This window comes from Zootoca vivipara, chromosome 1 (assembly GCF_965207765.1).
Source record: "Zootoca vivipara chromosome 1, rZooViv2.hap1.1, whole genome shotgun sequence".
NCBI lineage: Eukaryota > Metazoa > Chordata > Lepidosauria > Squamata > Lacertidae > Zootoca > Zootoca vivipara.
In genome coordinates, this window is record NC_142582.1 from 60,283,373 (window position 1) to 60,299,131 (window position 15,759).

Here is a 15,759-nt window from a genome sequence, read left to right on the forward strand (position 1 = left end):
CAGGCCCGGCTCGCCCATTGGCTCTAGTGGCGCATTGCGCCAGGGCACTCAGGGGGCGCTCAGGGGCACCCCAGCAAGTGGGGGAGCTGCGCGGCAGCCTCCCTTTTCCCTCCGCCAACCGCGCCACTCAGGGGAGAGCAGGGAGGTAAGCGGCGGGGCAGCCCTTCCTCCTCAGGTCCCACCCTGTGCTCCTCAAGCGGCGCAGCAGAGATGCGGCAGGGCCAGCGGTCACGGGTGTCCCAAGTGGGAGGACCTCTGGCTTTGGCGACGGCGGCCCTGCTGGTGGCAGTGACGGGGCGCTGGGCTGGCAATGGGGCCTACCGGATTTGGAGCTCGGCGAGGCCGGCGGAGTCGTACTCCCCTTGGCAGCTCCTCCGCAGGCCTGTGTACAACAAGCCTCCGCTGGGCAGGGAAGCGGAGCTGGGCGAGCTGGGCCGGCCTATGCGCCTGGAGCTGAGCGCTGCCGAGCAGTGGCGCCAGGAGGAGAGCATCCGGAGCCACCAGAGGTGAGTGACTCAGAGCCAGGAGCCGTGCAGGCCGGAGGGAAAGGGGGGGCGGCGATATTTTTTTTGCGTCTGGGCGCTGGGTACCCTTAAGATGGCCCTGATCAGCCCCTTACAGAGGATTTACCCAGAAGCACAATGGCTGCTAGCCATGATGGTTATGTTCAATATCCACTGTTAGATGCATTATGCCTCTGAATACTTGTTGCTGGAAAATGCAGGAGGGGAGAGTGCTCTTGTGCTTGGATCCTGCAGGCTTCCCACAGACATCTGGTCAGCCACTGTGAGAACAAGATGCTGGACTAAGGTGGGCCATTGGCCTGATTCAGCAGTCTCATTGTATGTTCAGAATAGAAGGTCTCAAATTATCATAGTTTTTTATACCTCAAAAAGCTTTCACTCCTTCTCAGCACTAACAAGGTAAAAAGAGGTGTTTGCCACACTAGATGGGCATCACTTAACACAGTAACCAGAATATTAAACAGTGACCTGCCTGTCACTCAGAAAACCACAGATTGACTCAAAAGCTCCTTGACTTTTTTTCCAGGATCTTCAATGGCATTGCCCGGGGAAGAAATATTACCTTTTTGATTTCTAATTTCCTTTATTAGATGGAACCTTGACAAAAAAAAATATACCTCCCAAAAGGCAAACATGCTTGGCCAGTCATCAAGGAACTGAAAGCGCATCCTCTATTTACCCCTGTATCTGCTATGATCCTCACAGCCCCACCTTGTTAGACCATGTCAAACAAGCTGGGAAAATAGACAGAACCTCCTGCTATATAAGCCCCTGAGAGTGCCAGGGAACTAGTCCTTCTGGCCAGAAGCGGGCTGAGTACCTGAACACCGAACTCCATCCAGTATGGGGTTTGGTAGAGGGATGAGGGTGCCATTATGGGCCCTAGCATTCATGATCTGCAGCATCCAACAGAAAGGTAATTTGCTTTGCTTCTTTTACAAGAAAAAAAAAGTGCCAATGCAATTGAATATCTCAATTCACTTTCAAAATTATACCTCATTCTATTTTGTGAGTCATGCAAATGTTTGAATTTCAACGAGTTTTTCACCCTTTTAATACTGTTTCAGTTAAATATTTAACAATTCCGAATAAACTAGGATATTTTAATATTGTACTGCCTGAAGTGAAAACATTTAGTGACATCTTAATGTGGATTGAATGGGGATCAAATAGAAAAGTACGATTTGTGCCTCTCCTTGAAAAGTTATAAAAGTATGAAATGCATGTTTCCTGGTTAGAAGTCTGTCAGAATACTAACATACTAACATTTTAAAGTTGCATATTGCTGTATTTACTTGACTATAATTCTCACCTTGTAAAAATGAAGGTGTGCTGTTACGCCTAGCCGATCATGTAATGGTGCCCGCATACCACTTGGAGAGTGGAGCGCGGACGCACCATTTCATGGCTTTGGGAAATGGCTGTATTATTCCCACAGTGTGTGTTAGATTTGATGGCACATTTACATTCGACAGCAAGGTTCTGGAAATTGAGTGTGCATTAGATTCGATGGTGCATTAGACTCTAGTAAATACGGTAGTATGTACAACAGCTAAATTCCAAAGGAGATAGACAAAGAGGTGGGCATCATTTTGCATTATCCCTCTACATACAGTCTTGTTCATATGAATGTATCTGATGTGTAAATTCGTATGTGGGTGTGTGTTATTTTTAAGCAAAGTAGCTCCCCAATGCAATATCCAAATGTTACCACCCCAGAAAAAAAGCACTGAGATGATCCCTAATTTACAAATAAGTCTGGGAGTTGCTTACTGAAGACCCACAAGTCTTCAGGCCTGAGCTCATCTTTTAATCAGGTCCCTCATTTTGTTTCCTGAACTACATTGGCTAAGAGGCAGGACAGAAAAGGCACAAAAATTCCCTCTATGCAGGGCAGCAGGGGAGAAGAATTAAAACCCCTGCTTAGTCCCAAATGTTATCTGTCTCACTGTATGTTAAAGGGTACTAGAGTCTCATTTGAATCAGGAAGCATTACTGATGCCATGTGAATTGCATCCTGGGATCTGATTGATTGGTACAGTTCCTTACTAGGATTATTTAAGCTAACACCTGTATTCAGTGCCAAGGTTCAGCACTGGAAAATGTGAAATAGAAATGAAGACGAATTGAGAAAGGGTGTTGAATCTCAACCAAAACACCTGACATAAATGAGGGGTAAGGCTTTTTCAGGGCAGGTGTAAGATTTCTAGGCAGGGTTTAACATTTTAGTCATCATCACTATCATCATCATCATCATCATCACCATCCAAGAGCATTATTTTGGAAGCAGATTCCATTAAAATCAATTGCACTTGCTATCAATAGAACTTGAATGCTGGGTATTTAGAGGTCTTGTGCCAGGTTCACTCCTTTTTATTATAGCCAAAGCCTCTTATCGCAGAACAATCTTCCATTTACTTTCAGTGAGAGCCAGTGTGGTGTAGTGGTTAAGAGCGGTAGACTCGTAATCTGGGGGACTGGGTTCGCGTCTCCACTCCTCCACATGCAGCTGCTGGGTGACCTTGGGCTATTCACACTTCTTTGAAGTCTCTCAGCCCCACTCACCTCACAGAGTGTTTGTTGTGGAAAGGAGACTGTTAGCTGCTTTGAGACTCCTTAGGGTAGTGATAAAGTGGGATATCAAATCCAAACTCTCCTTCTTCCTCTTCTTCTTCTTCTTCTTCTTCTTCTTCTTCTTCTTCTTCTTCTTCTTCTTCTTCTTCTTTCTTTAGATTTTTATCTATGTTTGTCTAATTTTATACCATCAATTAAACCCCCACAGATATCTGTGAGATGTTTTAGAGCAGTGGGTGGCAATATATCTAATAACATCCTCCTGCAGTAACATCCTCCAGAGCCAAGATGATAAAGATTTGAAAGACTGATTAACTTTGGCTGGATTGTACCCGTTCATGATATCTGTTAGTTTGATATGCAAACTTCATTAAAAGGAAAATACATATTTATAATTTCAATGAAATTGAGAACCACTGTCAGCAGCTGGTATAGTTAGAGCAGTGTTTCCCAACCTTGTGCCTCCAGATGTTTTGAGACTACAATTCCCATCATCCCTAGCTAGCAAGACCAGTGGTCAGGAATGATGGGAATTGTAGTCCAAAAACAGCTGGAGGCACAAGGTTGGGAAACACTGAGTTAGAGTATCCACCAATCTCAGTCATGCATATTCTACACTTTGTGGTGAGTGTGCTTTTATAAGAGTTTCACACACTGCTTTTCGATTGCCAACTTTTGGATTGCTATCTTCCACCATGGGCTTTCTGCACACTGGTGCAAAAGCACAATCATAGCATTTCCCAGGCCCGGAAAGCTGAGATTATGACTTTAATTCTTTAAAGAATGCACACAAATGAACATACATACAAATTATGGTTTTTCTGTTCCCTTTGTTTGTAGCTTCTAGTGCAGAAGGTGAATCGGGAAAGGTCACCATCATCCCACCATTGACAACTACGCCAGTTATAACATGTAAGTCTACCCATAAATTGTCTCAGTTATTTCCTTGTATCTATTAAATATACTCATAAAAAAGGCAAAATGGATAAGGTCAAGAAACAGATGAATAGATGAGTAGATGATTCAACAGGTAAGTAATAGAACAAACATCTTGGCAAATTTGAAACACACACACACACACACAATGCATTCTCTTTCTGTGCAAGGTCCTCCCTGGGTCTGCACTCCCGGCACCCCCTCTTATTGGTTTTTGGTGCCAAGTAAAAATGGTTTTATTTACTTAGGTTTTTTATTGTGGCATATTGTGGGAGGGGAGGGGATTTGCTGCTGCTTTTAAATTTCAGATTTATCTGAACTGTTTTATTTGTTGCAGTGCTGTTTTTACTCTTCTTGTTGCTTTTATCTTGGCTTTATTACTTGCTCATTTTGTTTAGTTTGATCTTTATTTTTATCTCTCCTAACAATGTACTAAACAAAGAGAAAGAAGCAGAGAGGTTATAAAAGCAAGTTAAGCTGGTGGACATATAACACATGGACGCTGCAGTTCTTTATTCATGTACTGGGGAGCAGGGACTGTAGAACTCAATGGGACTTACTTCTGATCTGTATAGGACTGCACTGTAAATAACCTTAAATAAAGTCCAGCCGAGGATGTTCCACTTTGTGCAAGTGTGGGCACCCAGGGAGGCTGCACAATGCAGACCACCACAGAGATGATATGAAGAACGAAAGGATGCTCCCAAACACTCTTTGGTCGCCTCAGAAGTAAAGAAAGTGCATGCAATTTATTTTCTCATTAATTGATAGAGAATGGTTTTGTTTTGTTTTGTTTTGTTTTGTTTAAAAAGTAGGTCTATTATTTCCAGATCTAGTATATATCTGCAGATATTTGCTCACCCCTAAAGAAAGGTAGAAATAAAGGGATATGCCTCACACTTCCTTGTGACCTTTGAAGGATTTCCATCTAGAGCAAAGAGATAACTGAAATCTAAACTATTTACTTTCCTTCTGTGCTGTCACGGTGTAAGCACTTACTTATTTCTCATTGTAATGAGATTACAAAATTCCTGCCCAGGTTTTGGCAGGGGGTGTAAGGGGATGAAGGTGACAGTCTTTGTGACAGTCATGAAAGGTCAAGGCAATGACTATATGGCGAGAGCTTGAGTATACACTATTTTCTTCCCAGCTCTGGAGATCTGTTACACCTTTGTAGATTTTACACAATAAATTGTTGTTGTTTAGTCGTTTAGTCGTGTCCGACTCTTCGTGACCCCATGGACCAGAGCACGCCAGGCACTCCTGTCTTCCACTGCCTCCTGCAGTTTCGTCAAAGTCATGTTCGTAGCTTTGAGAACACTGTCCAACCATCTCGTCCTCTGTCGTCCCCTTCTCCTAGTGCCCTCAATCTTTCCCAACATCAGGGTCTTTTCCAAGGATTCTTCTCTTCTCATGAGGTGGCCAAAGTATTGGAGCCTCAACTTCACAATCTGTCCTTCCAGTGAGCACTCAGGGCTGATTTCCTTCAGAATGGATAGGTTTGATCTTCTTGCAGTCCATGGGACTCTCAAGAGTCTCCTCCAGCACCATAATTCAACTCCATGGACAAAGACAACACAGTAAATAGGACTGTGCTTTCCCTTCTCCCCTTCACAGGTTTTAGTTCCCTTTTAGTGGTAAATAACATATTGCATGGTGTTTGATCCTCTATTCTCTAATTTTAACTTACGGTATTTTGTACTCAGTGTATATCCTGCAGTGGAATCTGATTCCAGTTGTGGGTAACAAAAGGGCACAGGGCTTCCCCTACTTCTATTGAACATGCTCTGTTCCACTTAAGTAATCAATTCTGCCATAACTCTAGTTTGTCAGTAAAAAGTGTACAGTATACCTTTACAACCTTTTGTGAATTTGCAGCCTTCAACTCAGCTCACAATGGGCAAGTCTGCAGCACATGGGGCAACTTCCACTACAAGACGTTTGATGGGGACATTTATGATTTCCCTGGGACCTGCAACTATGTCTTTGCCTCCCATTGCAACGCTGCCTTTGAGGACTTCAACATCCAGATCAGGCGCACAGTGGTGAACGACATTCCCACTATCAGTTCTGTCACCATGCGGTTGGATGGGATGGATTTTGTAATGCAAAAAGATGCCATTGTGGTGAATGGTGAAAGGTAATAACACAGACTTGTGTCCTGAGCAGACCTACTTCCTCAAATATTCCTTAATAGGCAGATAGAGCTCAGTCCTACCATGATCTAAGAACCAATAATCATGTAAGGTCCATGGTAGCCACTTCTAAATTGGGTGTCAGTGTCCAGCCAGTGGTGTGCAGTGACTACCATATTCAGGATCAATCTGTGCTCCAACTCCAGAAATCCCCATGCTGAAGCACACTGAGAAATACATTAATGAAGCCATTAAAGGCTGTTGAAAGCCCAAAATTCCCAACCACAGAGGAGGCTGCTTGTGGCCTCCAGTAGGAATGCTGTGGATATAGCCTATCTTGATTTCAGCAAGGCCTTTGACAAGGTGCCCCATGATATTCTTGTAAAGAAACTGGTAAAATGCGGGCTAGACAATGCTACCATTCAGTGGATTTGTAACTGGCTGACTGACCGAACCCAAAGGGTGCTCATCAATGGCTCCTCCTCATCCTGGAGAGTAGTGACTAGTGGGGTGCCACAGGGTTCTGTCTTGGGCCCAGTCTTATTCAACATCTTTATCAATGACTTGGATGATGGGCTTGAGGGCATCCTGAGCAAGTTTGCAGATGACACCAAATTGGGAGGGGTGGCTAATACCCCAGAGGACAGAATCACACTTCAGAATGACCTTAACAGATTAGACAACTGGGCCAAAGCAAACAAGATGAATTTTAACAAGGAGAAATGTAAAGTACTACACTTGGGCAAAAAAAAAATGAAAGGCACAAATACAGGATGGGAGACACCTGGCTTGAGAGCAGTACATGTGAAAAGGATCTAGGAGTCTTGGTAGACCACAAACTTGACATGAGTCAACAGTGTGATGCAGCAGCTAAAAAAGCCAATGCAATTCTGGGCTGCATCAATAGGAGTACAGTATAGCGTCTAGATCAAGGGAAGTAATAGTGCCACTGTATTCTGCTCTGGTCAGACCTCACCTGGAGTACTGTGTCCAGTTCTGGGCACCACAGTTCAAGAAGGATACTGACAAGCTGGAACATGTCCAGAGGAGGGCAACCAAAATGGTCAAAGGCCTGGAAACAATGCCTTATGAGGAACGGCTTAGGGAGCTGGGTATGTTTAGCCTGGAGAAGAGAAGGTTAAGGGGTGATATGATAGCCATGTTGAAATATATAAAAGGATGTCATATAGAGGAGGGTGAAAGGTTGTTTTCTGCTGCTCCAGAGAAGTGGACACAGAGCAATGGATTCAAACTACAAGAAAGAAGATTCCACCTAAACATTAGGAAGAACTTCCTGACAGTTGGAGCTGTTCGACAATGGAATTTGCTGCCAAGAAGTGTGGTGGAGTCTCCTTCTTTGGAGGTCTTTAAGCAGAGGCTTGACAGGCATATGTCAAGAATGCTTTGATGGTGCTTCCTGCTTGGCAGGGGGTTGGACTGGATGGCCCTTGTGGTCTCTTCCAACTCTATGATTCTAGGATTTGCTGCTGTGGTCATCATAGCCGCATGCCCTTCTAATTTGTCTTGGCTGGGCATGAGTAATTCTGCAGTCAGTTCTGTAACGGGATAGTTCAATCATTCATGATGGCAATTTGGCAGTTATACACCCTCAAAGAAAGTGACATGTCACTTTGCTTTGAATTACATCCAGTATTTCTGATGCTTTCTCATCAGGGTTCAGCTGCCTTACCCTGGATCAGGATTCAGTATTGAGAAATTTACCATCTATGTGAGAGTGATTGTCAAGCTGGGTCTAACCATACTGTGGAATGAAAAAGACAGTCTAATGGTAAGTGCTACATAATATTGACAAGTGTGAGCCCAGCAGAATGTGGCAGTGTAGAATGTTCCTGTTCAGTATTCCAGCCTACCAGCCAGCAATGCCTTCCTTCACAATACCCAATTCCACTCTCCCTTCCTGCTGCTTTTCTATTTCCCCACCTGCACCAGAAACTCAAAATTCTGTCACCACTGAGCATGCTCAGTCTTCACAGGGTTGTTTGGGGGGAGGGGTCACCCCTTTAGAGCCCCCGTAATATTTTTCTACTTCTGCACGTCCTGGAGTTCCCATGAAGCATGCTGATGCATCCCTCATATTTTTCACTTGCTCTGGCTTCATCATAATCATCATAACCCAGCAGCTGAGTTTACTTTTTGTATGTATGATGTCACCTGAACAACATTACAAATAAAATCATATTACCACGAGGCAGTTTGTTGTATAGGGTCTTTGCAATATGCTCTTATGTCGACTCATGCAAGTTAACATCACAGATTTTCAATAACTGGTGAAAAGAAACCACCCAAATAATTGCTTCTAAGAACAGATTGGGCATTGATATGCACAATGCTCTTTGGGGTATTCATGCCTGCCTGCCTGCCTGCCCGCCCCCCTCTCTGTGTGTACACACACACACACACACACACACACACACACCCCTAACATCCTGTTCTGTTCATAATAAGTTCTTAGTAAAAGGTAAAGGACCCCTGACAGTTAAGTCCAGTCGTGAACGACTCTGGGGTTGCGGCGCTCATCTCGCTTTACTGGCTGGGGGAGCTGATGTTTGTCCGCAGACAGTTTATCCAGGTCAGCATGACCAAGCCGTTTTTGTCGAAACCAGAGCAGTGCATGGAAATGCCGTTTACCTTTCCGCTGGAGCGGCACCTATTTACCTACATGCACTTTGACATGCTTTCAAACTGCTAGGTTGGCAGCTGGGACCGAGCAATGGGAGCTCACCCCATCATGGGGTTTCGAACCGCTAACCTTCCGATTGGCAAGCCCTGTGCTCAGTGGTTTAGACCACAGTGCAACCTGTGTCTCCTTACTTACTTACTTCCCTTACAAATCTTATTTGCAGTCAGTTTCCAAGATATGTTTCCACTTGATGTTTTATCTCTATTTTCAAAGAGATGGAAAGACGTTTGGATTACACATTTAACATATTCACATTTTTGCAGGAGGTGCCACCTGTTGCTTCAATTTTTCATTTTCTAGTAAAATTTCACTTTTATAGCCCTAACCTTATCTATAGATTGCAGAACAGGGAATCCCATTCAAAGAACAGAAAGCATAAGTGGAGAAGAGTCAACTGCATATATATATATTGTTATGAATAGCACAGAGTGGCTGAGACTCACAAATGATACCCCAATTTTCTATTCACTAAATTTGAATTGCAACATTGATGGAAGTTATCTTGGTGTCTCAAGTTCAGCTGCTGTCTTGAATTTTCAATCTATATCATGGAGAGTGATATTAACTTTCATCAATTTTCTCCTATAAAATTTCAGCTGGAACTTGATAAAAAATATGCCAATCAGACCTGTGGACTTTGTGGGGATTTTAATGGCATTCCAAAATACAATGAGTTCTTTTCAAACAGTAAGTATCAAAAACACTGCTTATTGAAATTGGGGATCAACTATTTATATGTCATGATTCACTGAGTGCTGTGGAACTACAATCTCTTCAGAAGTTTGGCTTTTCATCCATTTCAAAATATTTTAAGTGGTATAAGCAGTGCTTTTGGATGGGGGGGTACTCATATACATATTGATAAAAATGACAGCACATTTTTTTCATTGGCAGGGAAAAAAATGAGGTGCCAGGAGTCTGTTCTAGTGAGCACCTATCATAAAAAAGCCCCGAGGATAAAAACCTGGTTGATTTATCTGATATCTGTCATTCTTTACTTTTAAAAACAACAACACACATTGAATATTTAGTTATTAGGTGAAATTCACTTTTCATGCTCATCAAAATAGATTTTCTTTTTTTAATTTCTTTCCCCCCCCCAACATAATCTTTATTAAATTTTTAGAAGTAAACACTGATACAAAACAATTTTTCTTGACATTCCCAGTTGTTTCCTTGTAGTACAGTTGATATCAAATGTATTTCACAACCTAGTAAATAATATATCAAAATAGGTCCCATATAATCAGCAGATAATTTCCATGAGATTTTCAACATATGGATGATATTGATAGCATTAAGTAAATAAATTAGTGATTGGAAAAACATTTCTGTTTCTGGGGTTCTAAACCAAGGCCTCCATAGTGCCCTCAGACACAAGCTGTGATGCATAAGACCCTTTGCTCTTCCCAATGTTTTACCGTTTTAATTTTAAAAAACCATGATGACATTTTCTTGTTGAGCAGAAGAGTTGCTTGCTTTTTCTGTCTGTGTTAATTTGTTTGGGCGGGGTGTAGATGTTTTACTTTTTTTGATAGATGGTTCAGCATTGCTGCTTTAACTTCTGAAAAATGAGTACTCTTGTTTCTCCTCTGCTTGTTTTTGCTGCAATCATACTTACCTACTGCGATTGCTGTTAGGGGGAATGTTGGCCAATGGTGTTTTAACGTCAATAGAGAAGACATACTGGAGCTTGTACATTGTCAAAAGTCCCTTTGAAAGTTACTGTTGCTACAGGGGAGCTGCTTTTCTCCCAAACAGCCTCAGTAAACAGTCATATGATCTCTCTGTGGAATCGACAGCCCTCCTGGAAGGGTAGCAAATCTGATGCTGGAACCCTCACTCACATAGATGGTTGTTTAAACATTGCCTTGGCCATACAGGAGCTGCCCATGAAGAAGCGACTTCCATGCAGCTAGGGTTCAGAATCATGTGCTGTTCCGATACAGTCAATAGCTCTTTCCCCATTGAGACAGGTGTGTGATTCAGCCCATGCTGACCCTTTTCTGTCCCATTGGCTGACAGAGAGCCATGTGATCTGTACCGTTCTCCCAGCTGGTGCTCTGAGGGGTTGTCCCAGTGGGAGGAAGCATCTGGTTTTCCACAAGGTATTTACTGTACATCCCATTGTGCTATAATGCTTTACTAAGAGTAGGGGAAAGAGCCATGTGACTATCCCTCTCAGCATCTCATTTGCCAACCTGGAACGAGAACCTCTATGCAAGATACTTTCTCATATGAATCTCTTTGAAGTCATGGGTTGCTGTTTTTCATTACAGGGGATGACATAACTGCTTTGCAGTTTGGGAATATGCAGAAGCTGAATGGGCCGACAGAAGAATGTGAAGATCCTACACCGGTATCTCTGAGCAACTGTACCGATGAATTTGTAAGAATTTTTTTGCTTATTCTTACACTTTACATTTGTTTTAGTTCCAAAGGGATGCTTAAATCTTAAGGAAGAGTTGTAATGGCAGAGAAAATATATTGTTGTTTCCTCAGTTCCAGAAATTAATTTTATAAGCTCCTTGTTGCAAAAACCTGATTTCTTTTCCTTGTATTTATGGCACTTTACAAAGTGCCATACGCACTAAATATGTCATTGTCATCTAAGACAGGAATGGGTGAACTTGTCATTCTTCACATGTAATTGGACTCTCCTACCAGCATGGCCACTGATGAGAAACATTGAGAGCTGGAGCCCAATGACATCCAGAAAGCCACAGATTCCTTATCCCTGATCTAGGATCAGTTAATCACCATTAAAATAAGTCCTTCTTGATAAAAACTTTTTGCTTTTGCTTTTCCATCTAGGAGTTTTGCCAGCGTGTACTGACTGGCTCTTCATTCTTTCAATGCAATGCTGTGGTGGGAGTTAATGACTACATTGAGTCTTGTGTGCAAGACCTGTGCCTCTGTAAACAAGATGATCTCACCTCCTGTCTCTGCGACACTTTTGCTGAATATTCCCGGCAATGTGCTCATGCTGGTGGGGAACCTCAGAACTGGAGAAGCCCAGACCTGTGCCGTAAGTGTAAATCACAGCTAGTCAATTATTTCAGCTGGACATTTGATACAGCTTGACATGATATTCAGCAATTACTCTGGTGAACTGGAAGTTAGAAGATGCAACCCAAAGTAGAGTACACACAAAGTTGCATGCTTATAAAGGTATTAATTAATTAATTAATTAATTGCATTTGTATACTGCCCTATACCCACAGGTCTCAGGATGAGCACCTGGCTAGTGGATGAGCACCAGGCTGTAAGAAGCTGAAGTGTTTCCACAGATCCCTATATTTAGTTTGTCCTATTTATGACTTGCATAAGTAGCAGGTGGTGGGAGATAGAGAGATACATCTAACTTGCAGGTGATATGTAGCTGAGAGAAACTGAAAAAGAAGCGGACTAGGGGACATGGGGACAGTTCAAAGTTATATGAATATATCATAACACTGTGTTTTTCGCAATCAAATGATAAATGCAACTAATTTAGAAGTTTAGATGTTCATCTGCTCATCAACTCTGCTGTTTTGGGGAATGGTGAATCTGGGAGGTATGATCTGCAGCGCATACAGGAAGTCATCAGAGACGCCCCAGCTTATATTGCTTCTGCTTTTGAGAGGACTTCCCCCCCCCCCTACAGTCTTACCACTTGAGCAATAAACTATGAAAGGAGAGAAAGTCCATAAGGCAGATGTGTTCAGAAGGAGATATTAATAAAACATAACTAATGTCTATTAACCAAATGGTAAATACCAGCTAGGCCACCTGGGCCCGCAAAAAAGTGGAGGCACATATACCACTGAGCAAATGGCAAGCCACAATACATGCCCGGTTGGTCACATGATGTGCAGGGCCACTCCCTTTTGACTGGAGGGTCAGATCCAACAGTGGCTAAACGTCTGAGAGGGCCACTTTGACAAGTGGGTGGGGCCTGGCCTGAATTTCCAGCTGTGGCCTGAATTCCAAAAGTGCAGAATGGCTTCAATCAAAGAATCAGGACAACACTCTTAAGTCTACTTCTGATTCTTCCTTCTGGCACCATTTGCATTTGATACTTTTTTCTGTCACCTTGCAGGGCAGCAGAAAAAGGCACTAAATTCAAAAAGTGTCAGATTCAAGCCACAGCTTGAAGCTTCCCACACCTAACCATATGAAACCAGGCACAGGGGAGCCAGCCAGATTCAGAAGTCAGGTGGGCTGGTGGTTCCCCACCACTGCTCTAGCATAATGAAAAAAATCATAGGAATTATAATAGACCCCAGTGACAACATTAATCAGTTGTGGTATCTGAACATGATTCCCAATGAAAGTTCAACTGTATTTGTGAGTTGCAGTAAAGGTAAAGGGTAAAGGGACCCCTGACCATTAGGTCCAGTCGTGACCGACTCTGGGGTTGCGGTGCTCATCTCGCGCTATTGGCCGAGGGAACCGGCGTACAGCTTCCAGGTCATGTGGCCAGCATGACAAAGCTGCTTCTGGCGATCCAGAGCAGCACACGGAAACGCCGTTTACCTTCCCGCTGTAGTGGTACCTATTTATCTACTTGCACTTTGACGTGCTTTCGAACTGCTAGGTTGGCAGGAGCTGGGACCGAGCAACAGGAGCTCACCCTGTCGCAGGGATTCGAAACGCCAACCTTCTGATTGGCAAGCCCTAGGCTCTGTGGTTTAGACTACAGCACCACCCATGCCCCTGATAGTTACAGTAGAAAAGCATTAAATGCAACACACAGAAGGCAGGTCTCTGTTCTAGGCAGAATCACTACAGTATAAGGAATTGTTTATTAGCTGAGTGTGCTGCGTGTATCAAAAGGGAACTGAGTTATAATTAATATCCTTCTTTTCAGCAATGGAATGCTCTTCCAACATGCAGTATCAAGAATGTGAATCACCCTGTACAGACACTTGCTCCAACTCTGAAAGATCTCAGCTGTGTGAGGACCACTGTGTGGATGGTTGCTTCTGTCCACCAGGTAAGCTTCCACCTTTGTATCCAACTGTTGTAGCCCTTTACACACTTGCTCAGTAGTAAGTGCCACAATCTTAATGGGGCACTTGCCTCATGTTATTCAGTGTGCAAACAAGGAAATCTACAGAAAAGGCATGTTGTTTTTAGGAAAAGAGATGGTACAATTTTAATTTGTGTCAGGGAAGCTGTGCATGTAACCAACTATCATTTAACATCTTTTAGCCATTATGTTTAACTTATGTTTAAGTTATTTCTTTCTTTAGGAACTGTATATGATGACATTGACAATGCTGGCTGCATCCCCCATGAGCAGTGTTCATGTGTTTACAACGGAAAATCCTATGCTCCAGGGACAACTTTTTCAGACAACTGCCGTTCTTGGTAATTGACAACCTTTAATATGATGAACAAATACTTTGTGTAGGAATCTAGGCTTGATCCATGATTTCAACATTTTAAAAGCTCTGCCTAATTATTTGAATGAGTTATTTCTGAACATGATTCCCAATGAAAGTTCAACTGTATTTGTGATAGATTCCTCACCTTGGCCTCTGCCTAGTGCAGGGGTCGGCAACTAGGGACAGAGGGCAACTAGGTCGGCAACTAGGGCCCACAGCACCACCCGTGTCCCATTCTGCTATATACCGAGCTGCTATTTGGGCATGACCAAATGAAGCCAGTCTTCTGTACAACTCAATGGGTCAGGATTACCACTGAGATTGTTTAGTAGTTAAACAAATTCTTCAGTAACAATAGGATCCTAGGAAACTGCCTTCTGCCAGATTAGGCTATTTGTTCAACTTGACTATTGTTATCTACTCTGACTGGCAGGCAGAGATCTTTCCCATTGCATGCTACATCACTCTTTTAACTAGAGATTCCTGGAATTGAATCTGGAACCTTTTGCATGTAAAGTTGTGCTTTCCACTGAGCTGTGGAGCCCTTCATAGGGAAGAATTCAACATTGCGCTAAGGCAGCTTTGGTGGACTACAACTCCCATCATCCCTAGCTACCAGGACCAGAGGTGATGCGAGTTGTAGTCCAACATCTGGGCAATCATTCCATCAGGGCAAGCATTTCGGTCCTCTCCCTACTTCCCCCGCATGCTGTTCCAGGGGTTCTCCTGACACCCCCCCCCCAAGCAAGCCAAGTTCAGAGGGCACCAGGGGGCGTGGCAGGAGGAGAGGAAGGAAAGGCCTATTGGGCAGGCAGTCCTTGTGTGGAGCTTCCACTGATGGGACGAATTAGATGAGTCCCACCCATAGCTTTTAAGTTCCCACATGTTGACTCTTTAAACACAAAGCTGTGCTGGTTCCTACACTTTACAAACGTTTCCACATACACATCAATGAATGGAACTAATAATGGAAAATAATATAAGCTAATGTCAGCGGCAATATCTTTCCTTAAAATGTATATTCATTCTCTTTCTTCCTTTACTTCAAGTTCCTGTCTTGGGGGCCAATGGAACTGCACAGAACTCCCATGTCCTGGCATTTGTTCAGTAGAAGGTGGATCACACATCTCCACTTTTGATGAAAAACGTTATAATGTCCATGGAGATTGCGTTTACGTTCTCTCAAAGGCAAGTCACTTAAGATGTACTGTTACTATAATTAGCAAAAATGTCCCCATTACCACAGTGCTATACAGGTACACAAACACTCATTAATCCTCTTTCTGGGATTATAAAACCAGTGTACAGTCATACCTCTGGTTACGTTCGCTGTGGGTTGCGTACATCACGGGATACGAACACACTGAATCCGGAAGTACCGGAACAGGTTACTTCCGGGTTTGGTGATTCGCTCATGCGCCGAAGCGCCGAATGACATCATGCACATGCACAGAAGCACTGAATCGTGCTGCGAGCATGTGCAGATTCACCGCTTCAGGTGGCACACTGCTCAGGTT

The 15,759-nt window shown here is 43.3% G+C and overlaps 1 protein-coding gene across 1 annotated transcript in view; it reads left to right on the forward strand.

Moving 5' to 3' along the window:
- Nucleotides 1–210: 210 nt before the first annotated feature.
- Nucleotides 211–15,759, forward strand: part of LOC118096288 (mucin-5AC-like) — a 72,254-nt gene continuing 56,705 nt past the window's right edge. Inside the window, exons 1-11 of the mRNA XM_088652581.1 lie at nucleotides 211–506; nucleotides 1,852–1,877; nucleotides 3,939–4,010; nucleotides 5,913–6,174; nucleotides 7,844–7,958; nucleotides 9,467–9,557; nucleotides 11,150–11,259; nucleotides 11,685–11,898; nucleotides 13,723–13,848; nucleotides 14,108–14,225; nucleotides 15,292–15,430. Coding sequence (XP_088508707.1) covers nucleotides 211–506; nucleotides 1,852–1,877; nucleotides 3,939–4,010; nucleotides 5,913–6,174; nucleotides 7,844–7,958; nucleotides 9,467–9,557; nucleotides 11,150–11,259; nucleotides 11,685–11,898; nucleotides 13,723–13,848; nucleotides 14,108–14,225; nucleotides 15,292–15,430 — 1,569 coding nt within the window. The remainder of the gene's footprint in view (nucleotides 507–1,851; nucleotides 1,878–3,938; nucleotides 4,011–5,912; nucleotides 6,175–7,843; nucleotides 7,959–9,466; nucleotides 9,558–11,149; nucleotides 11,260–11,684; nucleotides 11,899–13,722; nucleotides 13,849–14,107; nucleotides 14,226–15,291; nucleotides 15,431–15,759) is intronic.